Source organism: Melanerpes formicivorus, unplaced genomic scaffold, assembly GCF_026170545.1.
Source record: "Melanerpes formicivorus ecotype bairdi unplaced genomic scaffold, bMelFor1.0.p_v2 SCAF_1, whole genome shotgun sequence".
Classification (NCBI taxonomy): Eukaryota; Metazoa; Chordata; class Aves; order Piciformes; family Picidae; genus Melanerpes; species Melanerpes formicivorus.
In genome coordinates, this window is record NW_027142353.1 from 58,143,088 (window position 1) to 58,161,620 (window position 18,533).

The following is an 18,533-nucleotide window of genomic DNA, read 5'->3' on the forward strand; positions in this document are numbered from 1 at the left end:
AGAACAAACAACAAAGTTTTGAAGATGATGACAACTCACACAGGTAAAGGGGTAGTGAAATTTTTCAAGTTTCTCCTAGTTCTCCCTTGTAAAAATTTCTCAGTCAGTAAGGTTAGAAGAAAGCATCTTTGATAATACACTTATGTACCTTAAAGAACATCATGTTAATTGCAGCACAGCACAGGAAGACCAGGTGTTCTATTGTCTGGCAATTTGTCACATTTTAGTTCATTATGCCACATGCTGACAAGTTTGAATACTTAAGTCTTCTGAGTATGAAATTCCAGAGACATAAAATTAATTTACCATGCATCTGAGCATCTTCCTGTCCCTTTTTGACTACCCTATGTCCCAAGAGATTATTTGAAAACTTCATCTCTTAAAACAACCTCAGATGGCTGTCATGTGTAAAGACAATCTGTCAAAATTAATTCCCCTCCCATACAAAATGTAGAATGGTTCATGTAGGGACAAAAGAGAGACATAGCAAAGTAGATGCTACCCAGCCCAGCGCAGGTGTTTCATCTTCACCAAGTGCAATGAATTTTCTGAAAAGTAAAGTATGTTCAAGAAGCGTTGTCCAAATCACACTCATAATGGGACTGCAGAATAGAATAGACTAGACTAGACTAGACTAGAATAGAATAGAATAGAAAAGCGAAGAAAAGAAAAGCAAAGCGAAGCAAAGCGAAGCAAAGCGAAGCGAAGCGAAGCGAAGCGAAGCGAAGCGAAGCGAAGCGAAGCGAAGCGAAGCGAAGCGAAGCAAAGCAAAGCAAAGCAAAGCAAAGCAAAGCAAAGCAAAGCAAAGCAAAGCAAAGCAAAGCAAAGCAAAGCAAAGCAAAGCAAAGCAAAGCAAAGCAAAGCAAAGCAAAGCAAAAGCAAAAGCAAAGCAAAGCAAAGCAAAGCAAAGCAAAGCAAAGCAAGAATAGACCAGACCAGACCAGACCAGGTTGGAAGAGACCTTCAAGATCATCGTGTCCAACCTATCATCCAACACCACCCAATCAACTAAACCATGCAATCAAGTACCTTATCAAGTCTCCTCCTGAACACCTCCAGTGATGGTGACTCCACCACCTCTCTGGGAAGCCCATTCCAATGGGCAATCACTCTCTCTATGAAGAATTTCTTCCTAACATCCAGCCTAAACCTCCCCTGGCGCAGCCTGAGACTGTGTCCTCTTGTTCTGGTGCTGGCTGCCTGGGAGAAGAGACCAACCTCCGCCTGTCTACAGCCCCCCTTCAGGTAGTTGTAGACAGCAATAAGGTCACCCCTGAGTCTCCTCTTCTCCAGGCTAAGCAATCCCAGCTCCCTCAGCCTCTCCTCATAGGGCTTGTGCTCCAAACCCCTCACCAGCTTCATTGCCCTTCTCTGGACTCGTTCCAGCAAGTCAACATCCTTCCTAAACTGAGGGGCCCAGAACTGGACACAGGACTCGAGGTGTGGCCTAACCAGTGCAGTGTACAGGGGCACAATGACCTCCCTGCTCCTGCTGGCCACACTGTTCCTGATGCAGGCCAGGATGCCATTGGCCCTCCTGGCTGCCTGGGCACACTGCAGGCTCATGTTCAGCCTACCATCAACCAGCACCCCCAGGTCCCTCTCTACCTGGCCGCTCTCCAGCCACTCTGACCCCAGCCTGTAGCTCTGCATGGGGTTGTTGTGGCCAATGTGCAGAACCCAGCACTTGGATGTGTTCAATCTCATGCCATTGGACTCTGCCCATCTGTCCAGCCTGTCGAGGTCCCTCTGCAGAGCCTCTCTACCCTCCAGCAGATCAACTCCTGCCCCCAGCTTGGTGTCATCTGCAAATTTACTGATGATGGACTCAATGCCCTCATCCAGATCATCCATAAAGATGTTAAAGAGCAATATCAAGATATCATCTTTAGATACTCCCATTTATTTTTAAATTATGAACTCTAAAGGCTGGCATTTAGCTATCAGGCTGAAGGGTGAGTCTTAAAAAGCAAAAAACAAAACAACCACCAAAACTTGTTGTTTTCTATCCCTTTACTTCCCAAGTTTTGTTTTCAATTCTCTAGAGCAGATGTTATGCTGTAAGTTATTTCTCCCTCTAGAGATATATTGCTATTACACATAATTTCTAGTCAGAATGTCTTCAAAAATAGGCCAACCCACAACATAAATATGGAACTGTAAAACCATTGTAAGACTGACTGATTCTCTGTGTTAACACATCAGCATGTCAAAATAGCTATTTAAAGCTATCACCAGCTGCAGAACTCCTCAATATACAGTTTTCACTGTCCCAGTTGATGATACTTACAGGGCATATTCTGCTAGAGGTAATTTGAAGACATCAAATACTTCCTTATTCTTCATTAAGTAAACAGACCGCAGGTAGGATACAAAACACTGAAACAAGAAATAGAAGAATTTAACAAAAAAGAGGGTGGTTTGCCTTCTTTACTGCAAAGGGTCATTGTTGGCTCATGTTCAGCCTGTTGTCCACTAGGACAGCCCGTTTCCCAGGCTCTTTCCTGCAGAGTTGCTTTCCAGCCATTTGACCCTAGCCTGGACTGGTCCATGGAGCTTAACCACCCCAGGTTCAGATCTCAAAGAGTTGGAAAAAGACTCAAACAGAAGAGTAAAAACTTTCAAACAGCTGATAAACTGTAACAAGTAAATAAAAATAACTTTCATACCCAAGACACTAAAATAAATATGTCCTTACCCATGTCTTAACTTTGGCAGAGCAGCAGTAATTCAGGTAGCATTAGCATCACAAGCCTATTTGCGAGCCCAGGGCAACAGACACAGACATACTTATAACAAACTGCTAACACATTATTATTGTTTCAACTCATACCATGATTTAGAGCTGAAACATTAGAACAATTTAGCAGTTCCAAACACTGCTGCTAGGGCATATATTAGCAGGTCAATTATTCCAGCAGCAGTTCTAATCAACTAGCGTGCCTCAGGAACTGTAGTGAAGCAGACAACTTACCCTTTGAGCTTTCTCTTTTAACTCCTGATCCTGAGCCAAGAAAGCTTGCATCCTCTTTTGGATGTCTGTAAGTTTCTCAGGATTAATTCTAATTTAAAAAAATAAAATTAAAAAAGACAGCTTTAACTCTTAGAATATGCAAAAGAAAGCAGCTATTAAGTAAAATATTCAGGCTGGATGTTAGGAAGAAGTTCTTAACAGAAAGAGTGATTGCCCATTGGAATGGGCTGCCCAGGGAGGTGGTGGAGTCACCATCACTGGAGGTGTTTAGGAGGTGACTTGATGGGATGCTTGGTGCCATGGGTTAGCTGATTAGATGGTGTTGGGTGATAGGCTGGACTCGATGATCTCAAAGGTCTCTTCCAAACTGGTTTATTCTATTTGATTCCATTCTGTTCTAAAAATACCCTGGGGTATCTTCACATCTTTTGCATTTAGTAAGCATAAAACTATCACCACTCTGGAACACCTTAAAATGGAATCATATTAAGGATGAAGCATACACGTCTCAAACAAGTAACACAGAAAAGACAAATGGGAGCTCAGAGTTATTATCCAGACGTGGTTTTCAGTGAAGGTGGCAAAATTTCCTCCAAAGCAAAGCCAAAATCAGCAGTGAATACCTTACTGAATTCATAATATGTTGGGAAGAAATACAGTATAAGCATAATAAATTATAGTACTACCTTATACTGAGAGAGCAGTCAGTATTTTTGAGAGCTCAAATAAGATCCATTGCCCTGGGAATAGTGAAATTTAAGTACTTTTCTCTTACAGCCAGATGAGCAAAAATAAAGGACATTGAGATTAAACAGATTTAAGAGCTCCTCAAGACAGTGATCAGGTGAATAAAAACCAGTGACTACTATAGAAAATGCCATGAAACCTAGTAAATTATGTAAGTCCTCTCCCAGGCTCCAAGTTTCACACCTGTAATATTCTAGGTTTATTTGCCCAGATCTTTTCTTATCTACTTCTGGTTTTGATCTGCTAGTGCCAGCCAAGTGTATCAGACAACCTATCACACATGGTAGGAGGTTACCTCTCAGAGGTCAAAATGGATGCACAAATACCAGATTTCTGATTCTGGTTATTGCTGCTGTGCATCATGTTTAGTGGCTAGCTTAACACCAAATTGCATTAGAAAGTAACAAGTTCAGTGGAAAGACAGGAGGAAGGATAAAAAGGCTAGCTAGAAGAAATCAACATATTTACAGTGACCTAAAGCTTCAGAAGAAAGCTTAAAGAACTGAAGGTCAGTATAAAAACAAAACAAACACACTGAGATAAAGTCAGAATGACAAGTACAAAATAAGATACAAAAAGTAAAGAAAGGATAGCATGAATAACAAAACAAAAAGTTCACATCCCTACTTGAACAGCAGTCCAAAGAAGTGTAGGATTGATGTTTAGTAGGGAAAAGTTAATAAAAGATGACCTCAAGGCTCTTAAATTAAGCCAGTGTCTTTTTCCCTTGTCTTCACTCAATGGCAGCTGCAATCAGACAGCTAACAACAGCTACAGCACAGTTTAAGCTCACACCAGAACCACAAATCCCAGGATAACAGGCACTTAGATAAATCAGCTGGGTCAAGAGAAATTTGCTCCATAGCAACCAGAGGGAATGTCACAGCACAGTGTTGAGTCATAGCTGTATTTGTTCTTGAGAATTCATCTAAGTTAAATAAAACTCAATGAGGTAACACAGGTAAACATACTGCTCATCTTCAGAGAAGGGGAGAAAAGAAGAAAAAAAAGAGGTAAGTTAATAACTTCATTTTCTATTAACACCAAAAAAATAACTATTTGTATGCACCTACAGAAAATAAGCAAACATGCAATGGCTTAGTCAGAAACAAAACATGACTAATCAGTTTGATTATCCTCCATAGCTGCATTAGCTGTATTTGATGTCAGCAAAGCATCTGGCAGTTGCACATTCTCATAAGCTAGGGAAACAGTTCACACTAAATCTTCAAGTAAGTGCAGAACTGGCCTCAGAGCTGGGACTGTCAGCGACTCACTGGTGTCACTGTTAAACTCAAAAGTCATACCAAGTTACTCATTATTTTCTATGACTTGATTAGTGAAGGAATACAATTCATTATTTATAGGAGACAATACATCACCGGGGCTCCAAGCATAATGGACAATAATCTTAGACAAGATGCAATGGTATTTTGTTGTCTGCACATAGATTTTTAGTTTGAGTAATTTGCTTGAAACTTGCAAGAAAAAGGTTTGGAAAAGGTAGAAAACATAAAATACTTTACAGATAAAAGCACAGAAAGATAAAATGGTGTTAAGTCTAAGCAATGGCAACCAAGAATATGGTACTGAGGTACATTTTGAGGTTATGCAATTGTTAACAAGTAGGTAAATTTTCAACACTGAATATTAAAAGAGTCATAATATGGGATTCTGTACTCTCCAGTGCTGTATCGTGACAGACACCCACTGCTGTCTCGGTCTCATGCTGGTATTAAAAACAAGAAAACAAGAAAGCTGGTCATTGTTGAATTGGATTTTGGTTTTAAAGAGTTTGAATGTTATTTCATTCTGAACAAATAAAACTCTTTGTGTAGGCTGAACATGAGCCAGCAGTGTACCCAGGTGGACAAGAAGGCCAATGGCATCTTGGCCAATATCAGGAATAGTGTGGCCAGCAGGAACAAGGAAGTCCTTCTACCCATGTACACAGCATTGGTTAGGCCCCACCCTGAGTACTGTGTCCAGTTCTGGGCCCCTCAGTTTAATAAAGATGTTGAGTTGCTGGAACATGTCCAACAAAGGGCAGCAAAGCTGGGGAGGGGTTTGGAGCTGGGGAGAAGCTGAGGGAGCTGGTGTTGCTTAGCCTGGAGAAGAGGAGGCTCAGGGGAGACCTTATTGCTCTCTACAACTACCTGAAGGGAGGTTGTAGACAGGCAGAGGTTGGTCTCCTCTCCCAGGCAACCAGCACAAGAGGACACAGTCTCAAGCTGTGCCAGGAAGGTTTAGGCTGGATGTTAGGAAGAAATTCTTCACTGAAAGAGTGATTGGCCATTGGAATGTGCTGCCCAGGGAGGTGGTGGAGTCACCATCACTGCAGATAGGTTTAAGAGTGGACTGGATAAGGCACTTGGTGCCATGGTTTAGTTGATTAGATGGTGTAGGGTGATAGGTTGGACTTGATGATCTTGAAGTTCTTTTCCAACCTGCTTAATTCTATTCTATTCATATACATGTGACTACTTGGAAAGATAAAATCTGAAATGAATTACTGAAATGTACAAGCTTGCCTAAACAGCTAAGGACTAGTGGGCTACAACCAACCATGCAAAGACTAGAAGGGCATTTTGTGACATTGACTGTCATTTTAACTCGGCTGATTATTTCTTTCATTACTCTGTAGCCCCAATCTTGCACTTAAGCAGCAGCCTAGGTTTTTGAAACTGCTGTTTTACATAGCAGTTGCAAAAAAGCCACACTTGACTGCGCCATGATGTAAATATGCACACAGATAGCTGGGTCTTATGAATTGATCAAGCAATGCTCCAATCTTATGGTCGACAAACATGCTGCTTTTCTCTCATTTCCCAAGTTTTTAACATCAGGATACAAGCAGTGCTTTAACTAGATACACTATCTTCCCCATGCTCTCCAAAGTGGAATCTAAACAACAACAAAAAATCTCAGCAATCACCAAAAATACCATGGTACCATGATGTAGCAAAACCGTTTCTGCATTCCACCCTGCTTCCAAGCAGCAGCATGTTTTGCCCTGTGCTCAGCCTGGAAAGTGGCTCCCTATGATTACACTGGACAACTTGGAAGACTGGAGAGATGAGGAAGGCTGCTTAGAGTTGCCAGCCTCACACCAGCAGATCATATATAGGTACATAACCATGCTGGCTAGTGACACCAATGGACTGTTCCTCAGTAATGACAGTCGTCAAGAGGCATCACATTTTAATACATGTCATGAGGAATATATGTCCCCTGCATTCTCCAGTGCCAGGAAAAAAAGGGAGGGTTGTTGTTACTGTTATTTTCTACAAGAACCACATTTTTGTCATCATATTAGAGAGGGCAATATTACATTATGGATATAGACATACTTCCTTTGGTGAAATTTTCTGGACACAAAATCTGTTCTAACTCCTCAGGCAGCAGCTCTTATCTTGTTATTCAGCAAAACTGGATTCCATGAAGTAGCCTCATCATTTCAGTTTACAGCTTGCATCTAAAACTTTGAAATGATAGACTACTTCTATGTACATAATATTTAATACTTTCAGAGCAGCTTTTTGCTGTATTTGAACACTCTAAAATGTTGTATTTATTATTACATGTTTTGCATTTTCTCTTGCTCTGCTTGAACAATGAAAAAGAGATGTATTGTTAAAAGCACTACCTGTAAATTGGCAGCTTGCGCTGTTTAGAAAGGAATTGTATATGAACAGGCTCCACATGGAGCTTAGATTTGAAATTGAAAATTAAGAAAAAAGCCCAAACTGTACCCTTGTGCAAAGACATACAGGAAAATAAACACATTGTTCCCCTTTCTCCTTTCAAATTATGGAACAGTTTTAAAAGCTCTGTCAAAATAAATGTTAAGAACTGTTTGCAAGTCAGAAAATATAAAATAAGGAGACTAACATAAAAATGGTTCTTGTGAACCCTATTCCAGATAACAGGTTAACAAGAACAGCAAAGCAAACTTTAACTGACAGTGAAATTTGAGATATAAGAAGCTTTCAGAATGAATTTCTGTGTAGGGCCACGAGGATGCTCAGAGGGCTGGAGCACCTCTCCTATGAGGACAGACTGAAGGAGTTGGGGCTGTGCAGTCTGCAGAAGAGAAGGCTCCCAGGTGACCTAATTGTGGCCTTCCAGTATCTGAAGGGGGCCTACAGGAAGGCTGGGGAGGGACTTCTTAGGATCTCAGGTAGTGATAGGATTAGGGGGAATGGAATGAAGCTGGACGTGGGGAGATTCAGGCTGGACATGAGGAGGAAGTTCTTCACCATGAGAGTGGTGAAGCCCTGGAATGGGTTGTCCAGGGAGGTGGTTGAGGCCCCATCCCTGGAGGTGTTTAAGCCCAGGCTGGATGAGGCTCTGGCCAGCTTGATCTAGTGTAAGTGTCCCAGCCCATGACAGGGGGGTTGGAACTAGATGATCCTTGTGGTCCCTTCCAACCCTGACTGATTCTATGATTCTAATTTCAGAAGGTTGGAAAGTTAAACTCCATTAGCAGCAAGCAATGCTCATTACCTTCTAACTCACCAGACTCAATTCTTGAGATTCTGTAATTAAGGTAATATGTGTAAACACCACCAGAAGACTGCAACAGACAACCAGGAACATGATCCATGGCTTGATGCAACTTCTTCAACAATTTATCAATTGACAAGACACATCAGGGCTGTATTGACAGAGAAACTGGGTAGAAGTAAACAACCTAAGAAAATCTGCAGTTAAAAAGGATGAAATTGGTTTGCAATTCACAAGTAATTTCAAGAACATGTTTTTAAGGACTTCAGTTAGCCTCTTGCAAGTACAATGATAAACCATTTATGTCTTAATCACACTAGATGGATAATTCTAAGTGAAAGCATTTCCTTTATTGTGTTGTTACAAATACTAATGTGGCATGTTTTGCAGATTGAAAAGTTGGATCTGGAGGCAGGCTGTTAATACTTTCATATAATCAATCAAAAGCTCTGACTTTGCTTACAATGATTCCAGTTCAGCATGTTCCTTGGTTGTATTTATTATATATATGCCTAGTGGCATGCTAAAAGAATGAATATTTGGGAGTGGTATTTAACCAGGGCGGGGGGGGGAAGTAGAAATTTATGAGATGCATTCATGGATATCCCTTCAGAGACACATTTCAGTTTGATTATAAACAGAAGATGCATTTATTAGGATGGGATGAGATATTGTCCTTATTAAAATTGAATTACTATCCAATCTGGATTTACATGGATCAATACAGCTAGGATTTTTGTCTTTCCTACATGTCCATTACTCCATACTTAAAAGAGACTGGAAATCTAAGTGCCTTTTCATTTTTACATACTATCATTATATGCTTCTGCAATCCTTTCAAAGTCTTTCTCTTCTGTACAGATGGCAGAGATCTCTAATGGTAAAATCACTCAAGCATGTACAGTGACCATTTAGCCACACCTTTTATTCCTTGTTCTTCAGCTAACTGATTTGAAAAGATCAGGACAAATTGAGAAACAATCTAGAAATAAAGCAAAGACAGGCCAGAGAAACGAGAGTGGTACAGACACTAAAGAAAACATACAAGGAGAGATTAAAGAAATTGTAATTGCTTAATCTGCAAAAGACAAGAAAGAGATAGCATGATAATGTTCAATTACATAAAAAATAGTCATAAAGAGTATGAGAATGCATCATTTTTCACATAGTCTTGGCACAGGACAAAGGAAATACACCACTTAAATTGCTTCTAGGGCTTATCAGACACTTGAAGAGAAAAACATTAATATTAAGGACTGCTGAGTATAAATGAGCTCACTTTGGAAAATTGTGATGAAACTATTTGGCAAGTTAGACAAGCATTTGATAAGAACGACTTGTGCAGCTGATCCTGCCTTTGGGAAAAGGGATGGAATAGGTAACCTCTCAAGGTCTTTTTCTTCTACAACACTATCAAGACAAAATGATCCCGCTTGTTTGTCCAGCTCCAGGCAATTCAAGCACTTGGTAATTCAATCAGGACTGTCATAGAGGCATCACACATTCCTGCAGACAGGAGGCTGAGTAACAGACAGGCCTTTAATCACTTACTTGATTTCAGTGACAGGTACTTTCCTCTGTGCCAGCTGTTCCACCATGCCTTTTTCTTCTGAGGGAAGCAATACTAACAAAGCTTCACCACCTTCTTTGTATCTGATCAGAGCAATGGAGAGAAAAAAAAAGAGGAACAAAAATGTATGAGACCACCTCAAGCAAAAATGCAAAAAGTACCTTCTTTTTTTATAAGATGTTCGCAATACCAAGGGAATTTACAGTTGCTTTCTTAAAAGAAGCTCAAAAAAGCAGACAAAAAAATCTCACTTTACAAAGGAAAAAGAAGCAGCAAACCAGTTACATGACTTGTTAGCATCTCCATTTGAGCTGATTTCAAAACTCCACTTAGAGCTCTAAATACCTGGGATTAAGACATGCATTCAGATCTGCAGATATGTTCCTCCCTAGATTAGAAATATTAGTGGAAATCAAACAGCATTTGATCATAGTTTCATAGTTTCATTCAGGGTTGGAAGGGACCACAAGGATCATCTAGTTCCAACCCCCCTGCCATGGGCAGGGACACCCCACACTAGATCAGGCTGGCCACAGCCTCAGCCAGCCTGCTATTAAACACCCCCAGGGACGGGGCCTCGACCACCTCCCTGGACAACCCATTCCAGGGCTTCACCACTCTCATGGTGAAGAACCTCCTCCTCACATCCAGCCTGAATCTCCCCACGTCCAGCTTCATTCCATTCCCCCTAGTCCTATCACTACCTGAGAAGTCCCTCCCCAGCCTTCCTGTAGGCCCCCTTCAGATACTGGAAGGCCACAATTAGGTCACCTCAGAGCCTTCTCTTCTCCAGACTGAACAGCCCCAACTCCTTCAGTCTGTTCTCATAGGAGAGGTGCTCCAGCCCTCTGATCATCCTTTTGGCCCTTCTCTGGACATGTTCCAGCACCTCCACATCCCTCTTATAATAGGGGCTCCAGAACTGGAGGCAGTACTCCAGGTGGGGTCTCACCAGGGCTGAGTAGAGGGGGAGAATCACCTCCCTTGACCTGCTGGCCACACTTCTCCTGATGCAGCCCAGGATCTGATTGGCTTTGCGGGCTGCAAGTGCACACTGAGAGCTCACGTTGAGCTTTTTGTCCACCAGCACCCCCAAGTCTCTCTCTCCTCAGGGCTACTTTCCAGCCAGTCACTGCCCAGCCTGGATTTGTGCCTGGGATTGCCTCAACCCAGATGCAGGATCCTGCACTTGCTCTTATTGAACTTCATGAGGTTGGCTTGTGCCCACCTCTCCAGCCTGTCAAGGTCCCTCTGGATGGCCTCCCTTCCCTCCAGTGTGTCTGCTGCACCACACAGCTTGGTGCATCATCAGGAAACTTGCTGAGGGTGCACTCAATGCCACTGTCCATGTCACCCACAAAGATGTTGAACAAGACAGGTCCCAGGACTGATCCCTGAGGGACTCCGCTTGCCACTGGCCTCCACTGGGACATGGACCCATAGCTTATAATACTAAAAGATGCATGCATCCTTTAACCATAAGCAAGTTTTAACACTCGGTAACAGCTCATTCTCTTTTGCATATCCTGCAGGTGAAAGAAGGTAAAGGCTAAGAAATGCTAAGCACCTTGATCCCAAACCACAACTCCTACTTCTACGCTCAATAAAGGCTACTCTTCCAAAAGGTCATAGCAGGAAGCATAACTGAAAGAAACACATCAAAGTAAGAGTTCTTTCATTTGTAGAAGCCATTTTTAGGTGCAAAAGAAAAGATTCAACCAGACTGATCCCGTAAGAACATATCTAGTATCCACTCTTCAGTGCACTTAACAGCTGTATCAAATGGAGCTGAGTGGGCCAGTACTCAAGACACATGTTTGGCAAAGGCACACCAAAAATAACCCCAAAAATATTAAAAAACCAAATCTGTTTCACTCCTAATGCATCTTCTTGTTCACTTTCTCTTTGCAAAAGAAAATGACAGTTCCTGCTTTCTGGTGCATTTTGCTACTTCAGGATTTTCATAAAAAGAAAATATACCCAGCAGCAGTGGTAAACAAGCACAAAATGGGTTTATGTCCTCCTAAGGAAGCACTGATGATTAGTTAGCTTGTACGCATTAGAATCACAGAATGGGCTGGGCTGGAAGGGAACTCCAAAGGTCATCTAGTCCAACCTCCCCCCAGTCAGCAGGGACATCCTCAACTAGAGCAGGCTGCCCAGGGCCTCCTTGAGCCTCACCTTGTATATTTCCAGGGAAGGGCCCTAAACCACCTCCATGGGCAACCTGTTCCAACATTCTACTACCCTCATAGTAAAGAACCTGCTCCCAACATCCAATCTAAATCTGCTCTTTTCCAGCTTAGAGCCACTGCCCCGTGTCCTGTCATTGCAGGCCCCTGTAAACAGATTCTCTCCACCCTTGTAGGCCCCCTTCAGGTACTGGAAGGCTGCTATTAGGTCTCCTTGAAGCCTCCTCTTCTCCAGGCTGAACAACCCCAGTTGCCTCAGCCTGTCCTCAGCAGAGGTGCTCCAACCCCTTGATCATTCTCATGGCCCTCCTCTGAACCAGCTCCATCAGGTCCATGTCTTTCCTATACAGAGGGCTCCAGACCTGCAAACAGTACACCAGGTGAGGTCTCACAAGAGCCAAGTGGCAGAATCACCTCTCTGTATCTGCTGGCAGCACATCTTTTGATGCAGCCCAGGATGTAATTTGCGTTACACAGTATCACAGTATCATTAAGGTTGGAAGAGACCTCAAGGACCATCGAGTCCAACTTGTCACCACAGACACCATGACTAGACCATGGCACCAAGTGCCACGTCCAATCTCCTCTTGAACACCTCCAGGGATGGTGACTCCAACACCTCCCTGGGCAGCCCATTCCAATGACCAATGACTTGCTTGGTGAAGAACTTTCTCCTCACCTTGAGTCTAAACCTCCCCTGGTGCAGCTTGAGACTGTGTCCCCTTGTTCTGGTGCTGGTTGCCTGGGAGAAGAGACCAACCCCTTCCTGGCTACAACCACCTTTCAGGTAGTTGTAGAGGGCAATGAGGTCACCCCTGAGCCTCCTCTTCTCCAGGCTAAACAATCCCAGCTCCCTCAGCATTATCCAAATCTATTACAGTAAGGAAGTCCAAATCTATTACAATACATACAGCGTTTCTTCATTTACATTTACAAATAGTTCTCAAGTACAGACTGATAGGAAAATACTCATTATATAAAAAACATCAATTCAACTAAATTCCAGGAGTATGCCAAATCTGGACAAAATCCAGCTCACAACCAACTGATGAAAGCAATGTGTGGAACAAAGCAAAATAAGAATGTTAACCTACTATCTGTGCAGAGCAGCTCTAAACTGACAAGAGCTACTCACAGGGAAGTCCTAAGGCAGCAGCAGATTGTAAGCCTATATATAAACCACCATGACTACAACTATTCCATTTCTTTGAATCAGAAAATTCCCATTGTATTATTTTTCAAGTGTCATTGTATATCAAATTATTTACTACCTTAATAGGCCTTTGGTTCAGTTTCTATTCCAGTCATATTTGTCCTTTTTTGCTTTCCCTCTGCTGGTAAAACTTTTCATCCATCTTAAGCATATCTGGTTTGTCCTTTCTGTTTTCTATAGTTAAAGTTAACTAATACCCCTCTTTTTATTCCACTCAGTCTGTTGTCATTTCCTACATCTTCACCTTCTGTTAGTCCATCATACACTCTCGTGGTGGGTTTTTACTCCAGTTGCATTCACTCTTCCCCATCAAGAGAACCATCAAGGAAAGATTACACAAAAGGCATAAACTGTCAGCAGAAGTCTGGGAGATGTCATGAGTTTTTCTTTGGGTCACAGAACACAGAGAACAAGGTTATGCCAGGGCAGGTCACATTTCTTTCCAATAAAAGCTCAGCAACGACAGAAGAAAACACCAGTTCTGCACCTGTCCACTGAAAAGTGGACATAAGCACTATTTAAGGCAGTATTAGAGTCAGGTTTCCTTGTCTTAAGAAAGATTTGAAATTGGAGACCAGAGAGTGCCCTCAGGCACACCAGGAGGTGGTTGGGGCCCCATCCCTGGAGGTGTTTAAGACCAGGCTGGATGAGGCTCTGGCCAGCCTGATCTAGTGTGGGGTGTCCCTGCCCATGGCAGGGCGGTTGGAACTAGATGATCCTTGTGGTCCCTTCCACCCCTGACTGATACTATGATACTAAACAATCCCAGCATTAACTGATAAAAGTCATTTCAGATGGAATATAGGGAGCCCATTTTTCTCCAAGTATAAACAGTTATCGCTTGGCAAAACCAGCACCACACAACTGCTTGAAAACTATAAACACTATCTGTCACAGCACCACGAGCAATGCGAGCAGCAATGAAATCTGCAGTTAGAACAGCCTGACAGCTTTTATTACAGCTCTCTGTTTTCATTTGATGAATCTGAAAAATCACAGCAAAAATGCTCTCAGATGCCTTCCCCCCCAGCCTCCCCTCCATACATGCTGCATTTGCGGACTGAATTGTAAAGAACACAGAAGGTTAGGGGCGGGAAGGGATCTTGAAAGATCATCTCGTCCAACCCTGCTGCCAGAGCAGGATAACCTATACCAGACCACACAGGAATGCATCCAGGCAGGTTTTGAGTATCTCCAGAAAGGGAGGTAATTTTAAAACATTTAATGTATGATTTCATTGTGAGATTTAACACATCCAAGTGCCAGGTTCTGCACATTGGCCACAACAACCCCATGCAGTGCTACACGCTGGGGTCAGCGTGGCTGGAGAGTGACCAGATAGAGAGAGGGTACTGGTCGATGGTAGGCTGAACATGAGCCTGCAGTGTGCCCAGGCAGCCAGGAGGGCAATGGCATCCTGGCCTGCATCAGGAACAGTGGGGCCAGCAGGAACAGGGAGGTCATTCTGCCCCTGTACACTGCACTGGTTAGGCCACACCTCGAATACTGTGTCCAGTTCTGGGCCCCTCAGTTTAGGAAGGATGTTGAGTTGCTGGAACGAGTCCAGAGAAGGGCAACGAAGTTGGTGAGGGGCTTGGAGCACAAGCCCTATGAGGAGAGGCTGAGGGAGCTGGGGTTGCTTAGCCTGGAAAAGAGGAGACTCAGGGGAGACCTTATGGCTCTCTACAACTACCTGAAGGGAGGTTGTAGACAGGCGGAGGTTGGTCTCTTCTCCCAGGCCACCAGTACCAGAACAAGAGGACACAGTCTCAGGCTGCGCCAGGGGAGGTTTAGGCTGGAGTTCAGGAGGAAGTTTTACACAGAGAGGGTGATTGCCCATTGGAATGGGCTGCCCAAGGAGGTGGTGGAGTCACCGTCATTGGAGGTGTTCAGGAGTAGACTTGATGGGGTGCTTGGTGCCATGGGTTAGCTGTTTAGGTGGGTTGGATTGGTTGATGGGTTGGACACGATGATCTTGAAGGTCTCTTCCAACCTGGTTTGGTTTATTCTAAATAAAGGTTTACTCTAAATTTTAAGCTCAGATTTAATATTTTGAAATTTTTGATGAGAATCAAACTGATTCAAGAGCAGAGCCTCTGCCATACCATTATGCACATTTACTGCTTATAGATGGTTTGGCAAGAATACCAAAAGAAATGGTAGGACATTAGCCCTGAAAAATATTGCTTCAGGGTTGTGGGCAAGAGAGAGGAACTGTACAAAAGACTACAGTCACTTGATTTTAATACATTTAATTAGTGGGTCTAAGACATTCTTAATGCAGAAACAACAGGTTATAGAAATCTTTCCAAAAAGAGAGTTTCAAAGCAATGCATATGCTTGGTTTAAGGCCATTTTTTATCTTTACCAAGGCAAGGCACTGTTGGCCACTTTATACAACAATAAAGGTTGGGAATGACTTGCATACATAGAACAAGTGCAACTTCTAAGATACTGGAACCCAGCCAAATTCCAGATGATGTTTCCACAAAGTGGGTATGTGTCAGACATCATCACTGCTTGAACAAGCAATGAAATCCTGGAAAGTCACTGAACCTTCGAGAACTTAGCATTTTACAGCAAAAACTGATGATCACAGTTCCAAGGCAGCTAATTATTCGTCAAAAGAACCTGAACTCTCAGAGCACTGTTGGAAAGAAGTATGAAAATATTCTCTTTTATCTACCCAAGACTTGCACTAAACAGAAAAACAGAGATAATGTTTCTGCCAACAGCAGTCTCACCAATTTAAAGTACAGAGTAGCACACAGCTCTGCTCCCCAAAACAGATGCTGCAAAAGGAAAGGATTCTGAATTGATCTATGTGAATGACCAGAAAGTATGTCTGTGTAGTCTCTTCACAAGAATATTCCTCATTTGTCAAGAGGACAAAACAGACCTTGATCACACTATATAAACACCTACAGAAGATTAGTTTTGCAAACTCCTTGAATTTAATCAAAAGCATGAAGTGATATATGTAGTTTTGCAGTTTCTGGAATGTCTTCTATTGAAGTGCCTAACCTGGCACTATTAAATTGTTGGTTTATTCATATTTATTCTATTCCATGTGCAACACATGATGAAAGGCCAGTGCCACACAAATAATGGAAGGAATATCCATTACAGGTCAGAGGCTGCAGATACCCTCTCTGCAAGCCACAACCCCAAACTCTGGAATGGTACAGTACATGAAATACTACTCTACAATGGCATTGTTTTGTAAGTTTGCCACAAGACCCTCAAGGTGCCCATCAAAACAGGACACAGGATGAGATGAACCTGCAATCAGAAATGTATTCCTGTGTTAGTGCTTAACATACTGTATGCTGAGTCAGTTATCTCTTCAGAAAACACAAATTCAGGAGATAGAATTCTAAAGGCACATTCCACAGATACTTGACACAAAAAAACCCAAGAATTAAAATGTGGTACCTGAGGGCATCAACTGATTCAGTATTTACATTAAGTCTTGCAAAGCCTTTATACAGAGAAAATAGTATTATAACTAAGTAAAGACACAATCACACAAAAACAGGCAAAGAATAGAGTAGAATAGAGTAGAGTAGAGTAGAGTAGAGTAGAGTAGAGTAGAGTAGAGTAGAGTAGAGTAGAGTAGAGTAGAGTAGAGTAGAGTAGAGTAGAGTAGAGTAGAGTAGAGTAGAGTAGAGTAGAGTAGGTTGGAAGAGACCTTCAAGATCATCAAGTCCAACCTATCATCCACCACCACCCAACCAACTAAATCATGCAACCAAGCACCCTATCAAGTCTCCTCCTGAACACCTCCAGTGATGGTGACGCCACCACCTCCTCGGGCAGCTCATTCCAATGGGCAATCACTCTCTCTGTGTAAAACTTCCTCCTAACCTCCAGCCTAAACTTCCCCTGGTGCAGCCTGAGACTGTGTCCTCTTGTTCTGGTGCTGGTTGCCTGGGAGAAGAGACCAACCTCTGCCTGTCTACAACCCCCCTTCAGGTAGTTGTAGAGAGCAATAAGGTCACCCCTGAGCCTCCTCCTCTCCAGGCTAAGCAACCCCAGCTCCCTCAGTCTCTCCTCATAGGGCTTGTGTTCCAAGCCCAAAGAAAAGACAGAGTTTTCCAAACACCTGTACTTTCTCATCTTTTGGCTATTACTAAGTAAAAACAAAAAAATCAACCCTAATTCTGAGCAAAATATTTCTTAAAGCTGATGCCTACAGCAATACAAAGAGACTGAAAGACATCTGGCACCAACGCAATGCAGGTGGTTTTTTTTTCCATACCTTCTTTGGAAACATTCAGTCTTTGAAATGTCAATATTTTAAATGTACTTGAAGTTAAGGAGGAAGTGTATTTGTTCATTTTTACATTCTGAGCATGATTTAATTAGTTAAAGCAGATAGTTTAATCTCGATGCTGTTCTTCGGAGCTTAACAGGAAAATCAATTCATTACCAAACCGAGAAAGCCGAAAACAAAACAGGCTTAAATATCATCTGGAAAGGTTTGTATCTCTTTCAGTGCCCTCAATGGGTGTTTAGTTAAAGCAAAATGCAAGCCTACAAAAGGATTTTTACCTGGATAGACCATTAACTCATCTCTCAGAAAATAATAATAGCAACGTGCTAATAAAAAAATTCTGGTCTTGAAGATAACCTCCAAAAGAGAGGTTGCAGCAGAAAATTGAAGTTTTCTAAAGTTTTCTCTGTGTCTTTCATACTAAAAGCTTCTAGACTGGCAAACTTATGAAAGCACAAGCTACTGGCACAAACAATAAAGAACACTTAGATCTTCTGCTCAAAATTTGTTTCCACTACAATGCCTAAAACACCGGAGAAAAGAACAGGGAATAAAGTTCTCCACTGCATCGAACAAACTAACATTTCTCTAATTATTTTCAATGGACAGAACTTTTAAACCTTTGTAGATGACAAAGCAGCAAAAGAATTAACTTTACCCACCAAATTTCTTCAGGAGGAGGACTACTTCTCCAGATGAGAAGACATTAGAAGTTCTCTCCATTCTTCCTGACTCTTGTCAGCAAGTTGTCCATCATCACTGTGGAGGCCCCATCCCTGGAGATGTTTAAGACCAGGCTGGATGAGGCTCTGGCCTGCCTGATCTAGTGTGGGGTGTCCCTGCCCATGGCAGCAGGGCTGGAACTAGATGATCCTTATGGTCCCTTCCAACCCTGACTGATTCTATGACACTATGATCACCAAAACCAAACATCTGTGCTAAAAGGCTAATTTGATCTGGCGATTCTTTATTCACCAAGTATGCACTTCATCTGTGATTCAGAAAAGTAAATTAAAACCTCAAAGTAATCAAACTTTCCTGGACTATGTAGTAAT

The 18,533-nt window shown here is 42.3% G+C and overlaps 1 protein-coding gene across 1 annotated transcript in view; it reads right to left on the reverse strand.

Annotated features, from left to right (window-relative positions):
- DDX10 (DEAD-box helicase 10) overlaps positions 1-18,533 on the reverse strand; it is a 211,764-nt gene that overhangs the window by 163,082 nt on the left and 30,149 nt on the right. Inside the window, exons 10-12 of the mRNA XM_068144608.1 lie at positions 9,779-9,880; positions 2,975-3,062; positions 2,291-2,379 (exon numbers count right to left, since the gene is read on the reverse strand). Of these exons, the coding sequence (XP_068000709.1) occupies positions 2,291-2,379; positions 2,975-3,062; positions 9,779-9,880 (279 nt within the window). The remainder of the gene's footprint in view (positions 1-2,290; positions 2,380-2,974; positions 3,063-9,778; positions 9,881-18,533) is intronic.